This window comes from Delphinapterus leucas, unplaced genomic scaffold, assembly GCF_059928025.1.
Source record: "Delphinapterus leucas isolate spDelLeu-1000000601 "Yukka" unplaced genomic scaffold, BTC_Dleu_Yukka2 spDelLeu_asBTCV2_sq25, whole genome shotgun sequence".
NCBI classification, from domain to species: Eukaryota; Metazoa; Chordata; class Mammalia; order Artiodactyla; family Monodontidae; genus Delphinapterus; species Delphinapterus leucas.
The window spans coordinates 16,573,739-16,591,185 of record NW_028322234.1 but is presented as its reverse complement, the minus strand read 5'-3'; the positions used below and the strand labels follow the sequence as shown (position 1 = coordinate 16,591,185).

The 17,447-nt window shown below is 43.7% G+C and overlaps 1 protein-coding gene across 8 annotated transcripts in view; it reads right to left on the bottom strand.

Annotated features, from left to right (window-relative positions):
* Nucleotides 1-10,813: 10,813 nt before the first annotated feature.
* LOC111166155 (zinc finger protein 77) overlaps nt 10,814-17,447 on the bottom strand; it is a 28,950-nt gene continuing 22,316 nt past the window's right edge. For 4 of the 8 annotated variants that reach the window (XM_089905667.1, XM_022557525.3, XM_089905668.1 and 1 more), the window contains 3 exons: nt 15,014-15,140; nt 12,813-12,993; nt 10,814-12,397 (listed from right to left, as the gene is read on the bottom strand). In XM_089905667.1, coding sequence (XP_089761793.1) covers nt 11,326-12,397; nt 12,813-12,993; nt 15,014-15,140 — 1,380 coding nt within the window. In that variant the 3' untranslated portion in view covers nt 10,814-11,325. The other 4 variants (XM_089905669.1, XM_089905672.1, XM_089905670.1 and 1 more) reach the window with 4 other exon arrangements.

The window sequence follows — 17,447 nt, the reverse complement described above, 5'->3', positions numbered from 1 at the left end:
TGAGGACTTCGGCTTTGACTCTGGGAGACTGAGAGCCCTGGGAGGTGTTTGAGCAGGGGAGGGACAGGATCTGACTCAATGATAGGGATGTTTTCTATCAACAGGGTCCAATATGGCACCCGCCAGCCACATGTGGCTACTGAGCTCCTGTAAGGAGCTGAATTTTAACTGATTGAAGGTTAAAGAGCCACATTTGACTAGTGGTTACCTCACAGGACCCGGCAGCTCTAAGGGAAGGAGAGAGGCAAATAAATAAATAGAGAAACAAGATTCACAAAATGTAAACACCTAAAAGAAAATAGAAGGTGAACGGGTGAACGTGAGTCAAGATTTTGAGCTAAGGTAATCAGGAAGGGCTTCTCGGAGGAAGTGACGTTCACAGTGAGACATGGAAGATAAGGAGTTCCTGCCACCCTAGAGAGAACAGGGAAGGCTGTTTCAGGAAGAGGGCACAGCATGTGCAAAAGTCCTGGGGCAGGACCAGGCCTGGTGTGTTGGAGGAATAGTGAGGAGGCCCGTGTGTCTGGAGCAGTGTGAGCGAGGGGGACAGAGGGAGGGGGTGAGGGCAGGGAGGGGACAGCACAGATCATGCAGGGCCTAGCCGGCCACGGGGGAGGACTTGGGCTTTCCCGCCCCCCCCAGGGAGGTGGGAGCCCTGGAGGGCGGGGGGCAGAGGGGGTGGGGCCTGAAGTGGAATCCCCAGGGTATCGGGGGGCCCCCACATCTCAGGAGTCCATCTCTGGTCCCAAGCCTCTTCCCTCCTGTCCCCGCGTGCCTGGAGGAGGCCAGGGCCCTGTCAGCACGTTGCAGGTTAGCTGCCTGTGCTAGAAAGGGGCTGTTAGGTGCCAGGCACGGCCCGATGTGATCTCCGTGTGTCTGAGGTACTCAAGGGCCTGACTCACACTGGGGGTGGAGAGGGGCAGCTCCCAGCTCGAGGCGCCTTGCCCAGGCTGAGCACGGCTTCCACCCCGCCTGTCCTCCTGCTACCTGGCCCCTTTCTCCTGGGTGCTGGCAGGACTTTCTGCCTGTGCCGGATGTGACTCCTTCCCCAGCCGCATTCCCAGACTAAGCCCCAGAACAGCACAAGTCAAAACAACAGCGCCCCCACCAGGAGGCAAAGAACAGAAATGAAACACTTGTTTTCACTAAGTGGAGGAAATTGGGAAAAGATCCGTTATTTTACCTTTGCTGAAACATGTGGTCAGAGTGAATGCAGAACCGTCAGGTCCAGGGTGGGTCCCCTGCAGCCACACGAACTGCACCCCACCCCCACCCTGCAACCAGTGACCATCCCATCCTCCCTCCGAACACTGCCCAGCAAAGGACTGGGGTGGAACCCCCGCGTAAGGTCCGGACAGGACGCCAGTACCTGACCCCGCGGCGCAGGGTGGAGACTTGGATCGTGAGCCCTCGGGTAGGACCGGGTCCATGGCTGCTTCCAGCCCTCCTGACTCTCAGGGGCATTCTCCTTGCGGCTCCGCGGCCCAGGCAGGTGAGAGCGATGGGGACGGTACACCTGGGACCGCACGTGGCAGGTAAGCACAGCAGCTGGGCGAGAGTGAGGTCCACGCAGGGTGCCAGCGGGCCTGCCCCCAGCTCTGACTGGAGGGTGCTCTGGGCTCCCCCTCTCACGGAGGGCTCTGATTGGACAATTTCCCAAGACCCGCTCCCACCTCTTCAGTGACAGGTCAACAGGACACCTGTGGCCGACCAGCCCACCCCCAACCTGGGCTCTGAGCTGAACCTGGTCCCGAGTGGGCATACCCTCCTGGAGCCAAATGTGTGTCTTTTTTTTTTTTTTTAAACAATGTGTGTGTCTTGATTCAGTTTCCCCAGGGAGCCAGGACTGGACAGGATGGAATGGGGGTCTGGTGACGTCCTGGGCCAGTGGTCTGCCCAATTTAAGGTTGCCTTGGGTCTATGCCCTTTGTTTAAGAACAAAGACAGTGATGTCACCGCGTTCAAGGCAGGGTCAGACTCTGTCAGACGTGTGACCTTTGACATGGGGTGACCTCGCCCTTCATCCCCACCCTCACATCTGGGACTTGAGGTTAGCAACCCAAGGCTCCACCATGGGAAGCCGGACCATGAGGCCCTAGCCTCCCTGCAGGACTGGTTCAGTCCCACTTGCTGATCTTGTAGAACATCTCAGAGAGGTAGGAGGCATCTGGGATTCCCTTTAGGGACACCGATGTTGGCTGGCAACAGCCATTTTGGGGAGTTTGTTTTACCACAAGGACATCATTGTTGAAAAGCACCATTTTGGGGTCCTCCATCTAGCCTATAAGCTCTGGGGGCCTGCTAGCCCACCAGCAGGCCGGCACCTGTCCTGTGTCCCGCATGGGATGAGCAACCAGTCACTCCAGGACCCGGCCCCTGACCACCAGTGGGTCAGCAAAGCCTGAGAGCCAAACAGGCCAGGGAACAGTCCCACCTATGAGTGCACCCACAGTGGTCAGATTCACCACAACAGAAGGACCCATAAGCCCACCTAGGGAGCACCCCCAGAGCATATAGCACAGGTGTCCAGAAGGGAGTTTGCGTCTGGGCACCATAGGTTGTCTCTTACATTAAGGTCACATCTACAAGATTGGGAAATGAAACTGACCTACCTAATACATAGAAATAGACACAGAGAATTAGACAAAATGAGGAGAAGAAGGAATATGTTCCAAATGAAGGAACAAGACAAAACCCCAGAAGAAGAACTAAGTGAAGTGGAGATAAGCAATCAAATGAATAAAGAATTCAAGGTAATGATCATAAAGATGTTTAACAAACTTGGAAGAAGAACGATGAACACAGCAAGGATTTTTATGAAGAGTTAGAAAATATAAAGAAGAACCAATCAGAGCTGAAGAATACAATAAATGAAATTTAAAATACACCAGTAGGGAGCTTCCATGGTGGCGCATTGGTTAAGAATCCACCTGCCAATGCAGGAGACACGGGTTTGAGCCCTGGTCTGGGAGGATCCCACATGCCGTGGAGCAACTAAGCCCGTGAGCCACAACTACTGAGCCTGCGCTCTAGAGCCCGCGAGCCACAACTACTGAGCCCCTGCACCACAACTACTGAGCCTGCACTCTAGAACCCATGCTCTGCAACAAGAGAAGCCACGCAATGAGAAGCCCACGCACTGCAACAGAGTAGCCCCCACTCGCCTCAACTAGAGAAAGCCCGTGCACAGCAACTTAGACCCAAGGCACCAAAAATAAATAAAATTAAATAAATTTATATAAAAAATATACTAGTAGGAAATAACAAATGCTGGAGAGGGTGTGGAGAAAAGGGAACCCTCCTACACTGTTGGTGGGAATGTAAATTGGTGCAGCCACTATGGAGAACAGTACAGAGGTTCCTCAGAAAACTAAAAACAGAATTACCATATGATCCAGCAATCCCACTCCTGGGCATATACCTGGACAAAACTGTAATTCAAAACGATACATGCACCTCTTATGTTCATAGCAGCACTATTCACGATAACCAAGACATGGAAACCACCTAAATGTCCATTGACAGATAAATGGATAAAGAAGATGTGGTACACGTATACAATGGAATACTACTCAGCCATAAAAAAGAATGAAATAATGGCATTTGCAGCAACATGGATGCAAGTACAGATTATCATACTAAGTGAAGTACGTCAGACAAAGACAAATACCGTATGATATTACTTATATGTAGAATCTAAAATATGACACAAATGAACCTGTTTATGAAACAGACTTACAGCCAAAAATTTAAAAAATAAATAAATAAAAACTTACGAAAGGGAAAAGCACATAGCCAAGAATACTCCATCCAGCAAACTATTATTCAGATTTGAAGGAGAGATAGCGTTTTTGAGACATGCAAAAGCTAAAAGAGTTCAGCACCTCTAAACCAGCTTTACCAGAAATATTAAAGGGACTTCTCTAAGTGGAAAAGAAACTATCACAACTAGAAATGTGAAAATTAGGAAAGGAAATATTTCTTTGGTAAAGACAACATACAGTAAAGGTAGTAGATCAACCACTGATAAAGCTAGTAGGAAGTTTAAAAGACAAAAGTAGTAAAATCATCTACATCCACAATAAGTAGTTTAAGAATACACACACACACACACACACAAAAAAGAATACACACAAAATAAAAGATGCAAAATATGATGTCAAAACATTACATGTGGGACTTCCCTGGTGGTCCAGTGGTTAGGACATGGTGCTTCCACTGCAGGGAGCATGGGTTTGATCCCTGGTTGGGGAACTAAGATCCCACATGCCATGTGGCACAGCAAAAAAAAAAAAAAAAAAAAAAAGAGAGAGAGAAAGAGAAAGAAAGAAAAAACATTAAATGTTGAGGGGAGGGTAGTGGTGGTAAAGACCCAGGCTTCCTAGAAAGCATCTGAACTTAAGATATTAACTTAAAATAATCACATATATATAGGGTGTTCCACAAAATCTCATGGTAACATAAACCATAATCTATAACAGATATACACATAGAAATGAGAAAGGAATCCAAACATAACACTGAAGATAGTCATCAAATCACAAGGGAAGAAAGAAAAAGAAAGGAACAAAAAAAGAACTACAAAACAACGAGAAAACAATAAACAAAGTGACAATAAATACACACCAATCAATACTTACTTTCAATGTAAATGGACTAAATGTCCCAATCAAAAGAGGGCCTGAATGGATCAAAAATACCAAGACCCATATATATGCTGCCTACAGGTGACTCAATTCAGATCTAAAAACACACACAGACTGAAAGTGAGGGGGATAAAAAGAGTTATTCCAGTCTTCCCTGGTGGCGCAGTGGTTGGGAGTCCACCTGCCAATGCAGGGGACACGGGTTTGTGGCCCGGTCCGGGAAGATCCCACATGCTGTGGAGTGGCTGGGCCTGTGAGCCATGGCCGCTGAGCCTGCACGTCCGGAGCCTGTGCTCTGCAATGGGAGAGGCCACAACAGTGAGAGGCCCGCGTACCGCAAAAAAAAAAAAAAAAAAAAAAGGTATTCCATGCAAATGGAAATGAAAAGAAAGCTGGGGTAGGAATACTTATATCAAACAAAATGACTTTAACAAAGACTCTAACAGGAGACAAAGTAGGACATAACATAATGATCAAAGGATCAAACAAAAAAGAAGCAATACTAGTTGTAAATATTGGAGCACCCAATATAGGAGCACCTAAATACATAAAATAAGTATTAGCAAACAAAAATACAGGAAATGACAGTAACTCAGTAATAGTAGGGAACTTTAACACCCCACTTGCATCAATGGGCAGATCATCCAGACAGAAAATCAATAAGGAAACACTGCCCTTAAATGACACATTAGATCACTATATATATATATATATATATATATATATATATATATATATATATAAAAACATTCCACCCCCAAATGCAGAATACACATTCTTTTCAAGTGCACATGGAACATTCTCCAGGATAGACCACATGCTAGGTAACAAAATAAGTCTCAATACATTTAAGAATATTGAAATCATATTAAGTATCATTCCTGAACTCAACAGTAGGAGACTAGAAATCAACTACAAGAAAAAAAAAGGCAAAACCCAAAAATACGTGATGGCTAAATAATATGCTACTAAATAACAAATGAGTGACTGAAGAAAGCAAAGAGCAAATAAAAAAATAACTGGAGACAAATGAAAATGGAAACACAACATTCCAAAATCTATGGGATGTAACAAACTCAGTTCTAACAGGGAAGTTCACAGTGATACAAGCCTGCCTCAGGAAACAAAACAAATCTCAAGTAAACAATCTAAACTTACAACTAAAGGAACTAGAAAAAGGAGAACAAACAAAACCCAAAGTTAGCAGAACGAAAGAAATCAAAGATTGGAGAAGAAATAAGTAGAGACTAAAAAAAAAATAGAACAGATATATGAAATTCACAGCTGGTTCTTTGAAAACATAAATGGTATATACCATTTTATATCAAATATCTTTCTTTTGAAAATGGTTAGTCATCCATACCCTTGTAGGACAATACCATTTTCACGTATTGATTCAACTGCTAGCAGTTACTTTCACTCTTTGGACCAATGTTTCTAGTAACATTTTTGAAAAAAATTTAAATTGTAGTAAACCTAATAAGTCTTATTGGTTTATGTTCTGTTTCAGCTTGTCTTGATCTCATCTCCATCCCGACACACTTAGAGTTGGATTCATCACACTCCAGCACTATTCTCCATGGGTGACAACCTGCATCTCAGTTATAGCAACTCAATCATGCTGGGTTTTGTTTTTTCTGTGCAAAATAATGGAGGAATCATTGATTCTTCCTCTCACCCAAACTTCCAGCCATCAAGAAATTCTAATAGCCTGAGTTTCAAATTATGTCTGGGCTCTAACCCCATACAACACTGCCACTGCTACCAACCCAGTCTGATCTACTACCTTGATTGACAGTATCATCCTAGTGCCTGTTCTCAAGGAAACAGAAGGATCTTGTGAAGCTGCCTCATCTGGTCAATTTTAGGCTCCATGTCACTCACAGCCAATGTCAGTGCACCATGGCAGGCCAGTGCATCAATACATGATGTGCCTACCACCCTCACACTCTCCTCTGACCTCTGCTGTTGTTCCATCATTTCACTCTGCTCCAGGTGCACCGGCCTCTGGCTATCCTAAAATTACCTAAGGCCTACTTCTGCCTTAGGAACTATATGAGTCTACTCAGGTCCCCTAACAAAGCAATGGAGTCTGACATTCTGAAATCAAGCTGTTGGCAGCACTGGCTCCTTCTGGATGCTGTGAGGGAGAATGTTCCAGGCCTCACTCCTAGCTTCTGGTGGTTGCCAAAAACCCTTTGCATTCCTTGGCTTGTGGACAGATCATGCCAATTTGCTCCTTTTTACCTCATGTGGTGAGGACATATCTATCTTCCGTGCAGGCCTGTGTCCAAAGTTCCCTCTTTCTAAAAGGACGTCCATCGTTGGACCAGACCTACTCTAATCTGTTATGAACTCGTGTTGAGTATATCTGAAAAGACCTGTTAAACAAAAATTCAACTGATCATATTTAAAAGATTTAATTGTTTTTATTAAATGAGTCATAAATTGGACAACATCTCATCTAGCAAGTAGAAAGGAGCTCCAAAGAGCTACAGAAAATGAAAGAATGAGGTGGAAAAAAAGAAATTATCGTCAAAGAATGCATTGTTTCAGGCAAAGTCACCTTCCTAAGGGAAACTGAAGGGGTCTACCAGTGAAGTACCTCTTACAGTTGGCCAAGAGATGCCAGGTTGGCTGGCTAGAGGTTACATTCCTGCGAAAAGTTGACACTGCTATTCAGTTAGGTATTAAGACTTGGTTTGCTGCAGTGGGGCTGGGGCCTAATACAAGTGACTCCACTTGAGGCCTGTAGTTTCCTTTTTTAAACATTTCCCTCTTTTGATCAGTCTCAGCTTTACTGAGAAATGTGTTCAAAATTTAAGGCATTAGTACCACTCAGCTGTTACCCTGTAGTTCTCACAGCTTTGTGAATTTTGTTGATCCTTTGTGTGGTATCCATATGTCATGACACTTTTTGCTTAATCCTTGTGATATTCACAGGTCACAGCTTTAGGTTTCCTCTTTTTTTTTTTTTTTTTTCGGTATGTGGGCCTCTCACTGTTGTGGCCTCTCCCATTGCTGAGTACAGGTTCCAGATGCACAGGCTCAGCGGCCATGGCTCACGGGCCCAGCCGCTCCGCGGCATGTGGGATCTTCCCGGACCGGGGCACGAACCCGTGTCCCCTGCATCGGCAGGCGGACTCTCAACCACTGCGCCACCAGGGAAGCCCAGGTTTCCATTTTAAATTTGGTCATTCTCTTGTTTCTTTTCTGACATTCCAGTCTTAGGTCATTTGCTTAGTGGTTCGCAGCTATGAACACACATTAAAGACTCTTGAGGGGATACAGTGCACCAGAAAGCGTATTATTATTATTAGTGGAAAGAAGATAATGCCCAATGTTCAGAGTGCACTTTACAGCCACGTTCTCCATGGCCCAAACCAATCAAAATCAAATAAGTCAAAGAAAGACCCCACCAAGAGTCACTTCTTTCAGCCAAGGGGCTTACTCAGTGAGCTCACGTAACTGAGTTTCAACTTTCCCAGAAATGTTGATCCAGGTGCAGCAGGTAGTGTTGGTCACAGCACAAACCTAATTACTGCAGATTTCCCAAGAGGAAGCTCTGTGTGCACCACCAGCAATTTCTGTGGAATTGTGGAGTAGGGAAAGGGTTGATCCAGCAGACCTCAATAAATGGGGACTGTGGAATAGGAGCTCCACATGGTTGGGGAACTGCAAGCTGCTACTAACTGTCCCCATGTGGATCTTGGGACAGAAAAAAGGGTTGGAGTTTTCCACTCAAACACCTGGAAATTGCAAACTAAAAAGAGTGAGAGCTCAAGGGAAAGAGAGTAGAGATCAGAACCAAGAGGAACTTACCCATAACCCTCAGAGATAATGAGAAAGACTGAACTCAAAGGGTTCCCTCGTACCACATCTGTGTTTCTCATTGTTCCCAAATGCCATCAGAAGTTCACCTCAGATCCTATCACTGCCACCAAATCTGCTAAATAACAAAAATTCAACTGAGTAACTTTTAAACATCTAATAGGCTTTATTAAACGACTCATGAATCAGGCAGCATTTCATCTAGCAAGCAGAAAGGAGGTCCAAAGACCTGCAGAAATAATCGTTTTTTTAAAGACAGAGAAGGGACAGAAAAAGAAACGTTATTAGCAAAGAGTGCATTGTTTCAGGCAAGGTCACCCTTCTGAGGGGAACAGAAGTGTAGGCAGTATATCAGTGGAATACCTCCTACTGTAGACCAGGAAATGCCAGGTTCACTGGTTAAAGGCCACATTCCTGGGAAAAGTTGATGCTGCAATTTGGTTCGTTATTAAGTCTTGGTTGGCTGCCTAACACAAGTGACTCCATTTTGGACCTACTGTCTCCCATTAATCAGATTTTATTTCCAAAAAAGATCATATTCTGAGGTTCCAGATGGACATAAAAATTTGGGGGCACACTACTGAACTTGGTATATGTATACTTTTATATATTTTATAATCCATTTAAGTATCAACTTCCAGTGTTATCTGAAATAGTTATTTTACTGTTCTGCTTATACTATTTTCTGGAACCAGAAATATTTTATATTTTATACATATATATTTCATATATATATAATCTCCATCTTCATATCCCTCTAGCCCCTACTGTGCTAATTATGAAAGGTCAATGAAAGGTAGATATGGTTCTATTGCATTGCGTTATTTCATTGTGGATAAGGCTGGGATGTATACTTCCCAGAATCGTCTTTATAATTTCGGGTTATAATTCACCAATAGCCTAAATTGCAAGAGATTTGGAAGGTACAGGTGAAGAAGCTATTTCTCTCAGTACTATAAGCCATCATGCAGATAGACGGACCAATGCATAGGGGATAGTTGGACACCAACTTGCAGCTTGTTTTTCTGATTATTGTATAATTATTGACAACTCTGGTCTATCAAGTATGAATACAAACAAAACATTTAAAAAATGAAATAATTAAGCACTGGGTAATCACATCTATAAATGCAAGGTAAGTAAATATAGTAGGTTTATGGCTTAGAGAGCAGTCAGCTATAAGAGAAAACATGGGCTTCCTTGGTGGTGCAGTGATTAAGAATCCACCTGCCAATGCAGGGGACACGGGTTTGATCCCTGGTCTGGGAAGATCCCACATGCCGCAGAGCAACTAAGCCCGAGTGCCACAACTACTGAGCCTGCTAGAGCCCATGCTCTGCAACAAGAGAAGCCATGACAATGAGAAGCCTGCGCACTGCAACGAAGAGTAGCCCCCACTTGCCTCAACTAGAGAAAGCCCATGTGTAGCAACGAAGACCCAACACAGTCGAGAGAGAGAGAGAGAGAGAGAGAGAGAGAAAACGCTCACAATAGGCCAAATACATTCAAAAGTGCTTATTGCAATCAGAGAAGTATCCAGAAACAACAAATGTAGGGTCAGTGCAGCCTCAACAGTGCAACCAGGGAAGTAAATTTCCTGCATTTGGTTGGGAAGGAAACAGCCTCTCTACTAAAGGAACAAGATGCTTCTTACAGAAATCACATAATTATGAGAATCATCGGACATGAAGGGGGGGTCACAGGGTATGAGTACATCACTAGGTGATCTTCTGAAGCCTGAAGAAGTAGGCTGATGGACACCAAAGAGCCATAGGAACATGCAAGGATCTGTGTGCACTTGAAAACCAAAGAAGATCCATGAGGGAACTTGTGGACAAGTGTGGAATCTGCTGCCCAACAGGGAACTAACATCAAACACATGTCTGGTTGGGGGCTGTTCCACATGGGCAGAGCCAGAAGTCAGAAAACGGTGCTGGAACTCAGGCTCACCAGGTTGCCATGCATCTCTGTCTCCTGATGGTACAGAAGACCCAAGAATCATGGCTTCCCTGCTTCTGCTTTCCAGACCTCATGCATCTTCTTCTTCCCATGAACTTTAACTCAGAACCACTAACAGAAGGACTCTGGATATACAGTTTCCCACCTCACCCAAGCTGACAACACAATTCAGTAGAACCGTCTGGACAGGAGCTTTCATCTTCATGCCAGCAAGTCACTCTTCTTAACTCCATGGATCATGTCCAATTTCCAACCAAGATCATGGACATGAACAGAGGTCAAATTTATGAACATAATTAGATGAGACAGAATGTCCTCCAAGACCTTCCACAATTACTAATTTCTGTGAGGACATATAAGCAACAAGGAAACATGGAAAAGACATACCTTTCAGTTTAATACTCCAGGGGAGGGTAAACACTGAGTCAGAAAATTCCAGTATCTGTAACAGTAGACCAGGAAAGACATTTCAACAATACAGGTCTCATGATCACATATGAGGAAAACAATGGGATGTAAGAATCAAAACTTTTTTCATCTAAAATTATACCAAGTTGCACCTGAAAAAACCCCCAAAACCAAAAACCACTTAACATCCCTGGGTTCAAAAGACACTGTAATGGAAACGAGACAAGTTTTATATGAGGTACAGATGAAAGGGACATGGAGGGATAATTAATTATCTTAAGTGTTCAGATCAGCAACACGAACTAGAAATTAATACACTGGGATCCCTATTCAGGATGAGGCACTTACAAAGGAAAAACCATGTTTATAACAAAAGATTTCTGTTGTGCCCTGAGTTTTCATTTACAAAATAAGTGAAGTGCTGAAGGTTTTTCCACATTCTTTCCATTCATAAGATTTCACTCCATGTGATTGCTTCCATTTACAATGAGGTTCTAAGGGAGAAGGAAGGCTTCTCCACAGTTTTGTATTCAGAATTTTCACCAGTGTGTGTCTTCATGTGTCTTTGTAGGGATATCAGATACCTGAAGGCTTTCCCACACTGCTGACACTGATAGGGCTTCTCTTCACTGTGTGTTTTCATATGTTCTCGAAGGGATGAAGAAGTAATAAACGTTTTCCCACATTCTGTACATTCATAGGGTTTTACTCCACTGTGTGTTTTCACATGTTTTCTAAAGTATTTGGGACAACTGTAGGATTTCCCACATTCCTTACACACATAAGGTTTCTCTCCAGTGTGGATCCTCACATGTCCTTGCAGGGATTTGAGATAGGGGAAGGCTTTGCCGCACTGCTTACATTCATAGGGTTTTTCTCCACTGTGTGTTCTCATGTGTTCTCGAAGGTAAGTGCACCAACTGAAAGCTTTGCCGCACTGCTTACATTCATACGGTTTCTCTCCAGTGTGCATTCTCACATGTTCTCGGAAGTGTGAGATGTGAGTGAAAGCTTTCCCACATTCTTTACATTCATAGGGTTTCTCTCCAGTGTGAGTTCTCACATGCCGTGCAATCTGGGAATAATAACTGAAGGATTTCCCACATACTTCACAAACGTGGATTTTCTGTCCATAATGACCTCTCACATGTCGCTGGACAGATGACAGGCAAGTGAATGATTTTTTAGATTTCTTACACTCTAAAGACTGTTTGCTACTATAACTTTTCACATATCTCTTAGATGCTCTCCCATCATCCTGACGTTTGTCAGTTTTCTCTACAATGTCTGTTCCACCAGGAGGATTTAGGCATGAGACACAGGTGCAGGTTTTCCCACATTCTTCACATGGATGAGGTTTGTGTCTGGTGTGAGATCTTTGCTGATTCCTCTGGAAAGAACAATCCCTGAAGGCTTTTCCACACTTAGTGCATTTACAGGGCTGAATTGCAGTCAGATAACCCTTATGCACAGTAAGATGTGTAAGCTGGTTCCGGGTTTCTAGACATTGATGGCCTTCTTTACCTTCACAGAGACTCTCCACCAAATGATTTCTGTTCAAAGTAGGAAGCACAGTATTAGGGATTAATAATAATGATTTCTTTATTAATAATTTATTGATGGATGTAATGATTATTTTGACTACGTATTTGCCATGTGCACTGAATTGGCATGTTTTTGGCACTCTCTGCATTGTGACAAAGTTCAACAAGTTTAATTCTCCAGCTGAGGGCTCAAACAGAGCCATAACTTTCAGTGTTTTTTACATATTGGGTTTCCTGATCATTGAAATTTCCTACTGAATTAAGTTTCAGATGCTCAATGTCTACATCACATTTATAAAAGTATTGTGTTGTAAAAACTCTGTGAGTACACAATTGTTTACCTAGGTTTGTATCTTTTATTTAATTCCAAGTGAGTCTAACACTCTGCCGAGATCCCCCTTCTCCTTGTGGGAGTGCCACTCACCTCAAATGCCTCTCCTGGGTTACACGCTGATCTCTCATGTTATGAAATGCCCAGTTTTCTCCCAAAAAAGACCAGGAATCATTTCTTGTGAATCTTACTACTTTCTCTTCACTGCATAGTCCAGTCTCCAAAATATCCCAATGAGCACTGGATCTACTGGTTTTAACTTGAGGGCAAGAACCTGCAACAATTGGTAACATAACTAAATCCTTGGGAAAGAAATGGTGGGATAAAGGAAAGAGGCCATTTGTACTTTTTTTCCATACGTTGATTCAAAAATGTAAAATAGTTTTATAAAGGAAGGAAGGATATATGTGTGATATTGTGATTTATAAGAAATATATACATATATATTTGGTCAATCAGATGACCAACATACACTTCTCACATAAATCAGGTACTTATCCACAGTTCCCTGCTCACAGCTCCCAAAACCTTTGGAATTTCCTGAGTGATAAAAGCAATGGAATAATATTTGATCTCCTGTTCTCAGTTCCTGAAAATGCTTCAGGGTCAGAAGGGTGAAATAAGTGTTGTTATTCATAACAAGCCCTTTCCATCACAATTGGGTTTATATTCATGAAGGTGACTGTTGAAAAGCAGCGCAGGATGGGGGCTGGTTGCCAATGGAGACACCATGTGACTAAAGCGTGGAACTTTCAGTCCCACTCACACCTCCAGACACCCCAGCACCTCTGAGGAGGGGAGAGGAGCCAGAGTTTCAATCACTTGCCAATGGCCAATGATTTAATCAATCATGCATATGTAATAAAGCCTCCATAACCTCCCCCACCCCAGCAAAAAGAAGTTCAGAGAGCATCTATGTTGGTGAAAACATGGAGATAATGGGAAGACTGGCACCTGGAGACAGCATGGAAGCTCCAAGCCCTTCTGACATATACTGCCCTATGCATCTCTTCCATGTGACTGTTCCTGAGTTATATCCTTTTATAATAAACTGGTGATAAAGTACATGAAATGTTTCTCTGAGTCCTGTGAGTGTACTAGCAAATTAACTGAACCTGAGGAGGGGGGTCACGGGAACCTCTCTCATTTATAGTCAGTTGGTCACAAGTACTGGTAACAACCTGAGCTTGAAACTGGCATCAGATGAGGGCGGGTGAAGACCAGGGGTGAGTCTTGTAGGACCGAACCCTTAAGCTGTGGAATTTGAGGCTACCATGGGTAGATGCTGTCAGAATTGAGTTGACCAGTTGTGAGGAGCCTAAACACACAAACACACAGGTACACACATGATGCAATTGGGTCCAGAACCTAATTTATCACTCAAGCAAAGAAAAACTCTGAAGACCTCATCTATTTGGAACTTTGGCAATGGTAGGGAAAATGAGTCAAAATGGCAGCCTGTCCACTAAGAAATACCTCAAAAAGAATGGAGACTGATGTCGAGATCAATATTACCAGAGAAGCAAAGTAGCAAGAAACTGGGCAAAATGCACATTCCCAAATGCTCCCTTTATAAAAGGAGCTACAGAAAGACTTCTCAAGCGGGCAACGATGGATGAAAAGTCCAACAGGGAAGCCAGGTTAACGACAAACGTCACCTTCTCAAAGACAGAGGCATGTTTCTAATAGTTATGTCCAAATATCTCTCCCTGATACAGAACCTGCTCCTCCAGAGAGGTGTGCCCTCCTGGTGATCGCAGGCACAGAGGCCCTAGAGGAAGCCTATCTCCAGTGACCCAGCTGCCACTAGGAGATCAGATGGTGCGTGGCTGCTGTCCTGCTCGTGGAGAAAAGCTTCTCAGGGGGAGGATGGAGGACAACAAGCCCTCCATGAGATGGGCCGATTCTCTGGTCCTCATGTCATTGAGGATGGGTGAGTTTGGGTTTAACTGCAGCAAGATTATCAGGTCAAATGTGTACTGATCGCAGTGTAACTTTCACAGGTTGAAAACCGTAACGCTGCTCTCACTGCCCCAAAGTAACACTGGAGACCACGCTCACATTTACACAATTAGGGAGCCTCAGGATTCTGATCAAGAGCAATAAAAATCAATTCAATATAGAAATATTTATGGTCATGGAAAAGCTATTTGATTCTAGGTAGGTTCTATAAAGGTGGGGACCACGTCTGCCTGTTTTTCAACATATTTTTATTCCTTGGTTCCAGTAAGAAAGAACATTGTAAGAAATATTTGTTCCCTAAAGACTAAGTGCAGGGAGGAAGCCGTCCTCACCCACGGAGGCCAGGTTCCTGAAGGTCTCCAGCATCACGTCTCTGTAGAGCTTCCTCTGAGCCAGGTCCAGCAAAGCCCACTCCTCTGCGGTGAAGTTCACAGCCACGTCCTCAAAGACCACCGAGTCCTGAAACAGCCACAGGTTCCGTGTCAGCAAGGCTCCCTCTTCACCCCCATGTGTGGGAGGATGGGGAGGCTGGCAGTTGGAAACCGGACTCAATTCCTAGGACTCCTGAGCTTACACTCTTGTGGGAAATGAACACACACACGTCAATCAAATGCATTTTACTCAGTGATGCTAAGTGCTGGAAACTGAAGCAACATGTAACAGCAACAACAGATGTAGACTTATAGACACGTGACTAAAAAGAACTGTTTTTTACCAAATATAAAATAGATAAACAATAAGGATTTACACAGGGAACTATATTCAATATACTGTAATAACTTATAATGGAAAAGAATTGGAAAAAAAGACTATAGATATATACATACATATATGTGTGTGTGTGTGTGTGTGTATAAGGGAATCACTTTGCTGTGCACCTGAAACTAACACACAATTTATTTTTTTTAAACTTTTTGGCTGCACCACCCAGCACATGGGATCTTAGCTCCTTGACCAGGGATTGAACCTGCGCCCCCTGAAGTGGAAGCTCGGAGTCTTAACCATTGGACCACCAAGAAAGTCCCCTAACACAATACTGTAAATCAACTGCACTTCAATTTTTTTAAAAAATTGTTTTTAGTGAGAGAGCAGAACCTGAGGTGGTAAAGACTGAAAATAAAATCATCATTCAGATAAGAAGGAAATGAATACTTGGTTTGGTCAAAAGTTATTTCCTTGAAACTCCAAGCAGGAGCAGACTGTCAGGAGGTCGTGAACACTGATTTTCCAGGGCCACTGCATCTGAACAACTCTCGTCTGGACTGAACAGCATGTAAAAGCCTGGGCCAGTCCCCTCATATCCAACAGAGGCAGACACGACCCCCTGCCAGGATGAGGTGGACACCGAGGGCACAGACGCAGGCCAGGGCCCACGACCTGGGACAGCTGTGGGGTAAGAGACGGCCTGTTTCCTGAGGGATCTGTCAAGCCAGCAGGGCCTCTCAGATAATCATGTGCCCAGAAATGGAGGAAAATGCTCCATGAAGAAGAATCGAAGGATCTGACGGCAACAGGGCCAAAGGAGACTTAAACAGAGAGAAAAAAACACCTAGTAATTAACTTTAGGACAATATGGATGACACCAGACCCCTGAAATACAAAGCAAGCAATTATTTTTATAAATTAGAATTTTAATCCAAAATATAGTCTGACAATCTAAATTATAAAAAATTCCAAATACATCAGCTACAAAGAAGGCAAGGCTGCCTCGCCTGAGTCTGCGACTGGGGTTTGCTAATCACACACCTGATAAGAAACTTGTATTTTAAATACATTTTAAAAAACTAATAGGACAACAATAAAAAATAAAGGGCAACAAGAGAAAAACAAATAATGCATAAATAATGGACAAATAATATAAGCAGACATTTCTCCAAAGAATAAATACAAGTGGCCAATAAGCCCATGAAAAGATGCTGGACGACACTCATCAGGGAAATGCCAAAGCTACAGGCAGATACTTCACACCCACCAGGATGGATATAAGATGGACAAACAAGGCAAGGCGGGGCAGGCAAGGATGTGGGGAAGTTGGAACCTCACACACTGTTGACGGGAAGGTAAAATGGTGAAGCCACTTTGGAAGACAGTCCAGCAGATCCTCAAAATGATAAACACAGTGTCACCACATAACACAGCAATTCCACCCTAGGTATCTATCTACCCAAGAGAGGAGGTGAAAGCGAACACCAACACAAAAACTAATACGCAGATATTCACAGCAGCATGACTTATGACAGCCAAAAAGTGGAAACAAATCAAAAGATCATCAAGTGACTTGGATAAGCAAACACAATATAATCTCACAACGGAATATTATTTGCCAGAAGAGGAATGTTGTACTGATCGGTGGCACAAAACCAATAAACTTTAAGAACATTAAGACTCCACATAACACTTATACGAAAGGCACAGAATGAGCAAATCTATAGAGATAGAAAGTAGATTAATAGGGCTTCCCTCGTGGTGCAGGGGTTAAGAATCTGTCTGCCAATTCAGGGGGACACGGGTTCGAGCCCTGGTCCGGGAAGATCCCACATGCTGCAGAGCAACTAAGCCTGTGTGCTGCAACTACTGAGCCCACAAGCCACAACTACTGAAGACCGCACACCTAAAGCCCATGCTCCACAACAAGATAATCCACTGCAATGAGAAGCCTGCGCACGGCAACGAAGAGTAGCCCCCGCTCTCCACAACTAGAGAAAAGCCCACGCAGCAACGAAGACCCAAGACAGCCAAAAATAAATAAATAAAAAAATAAAAAGA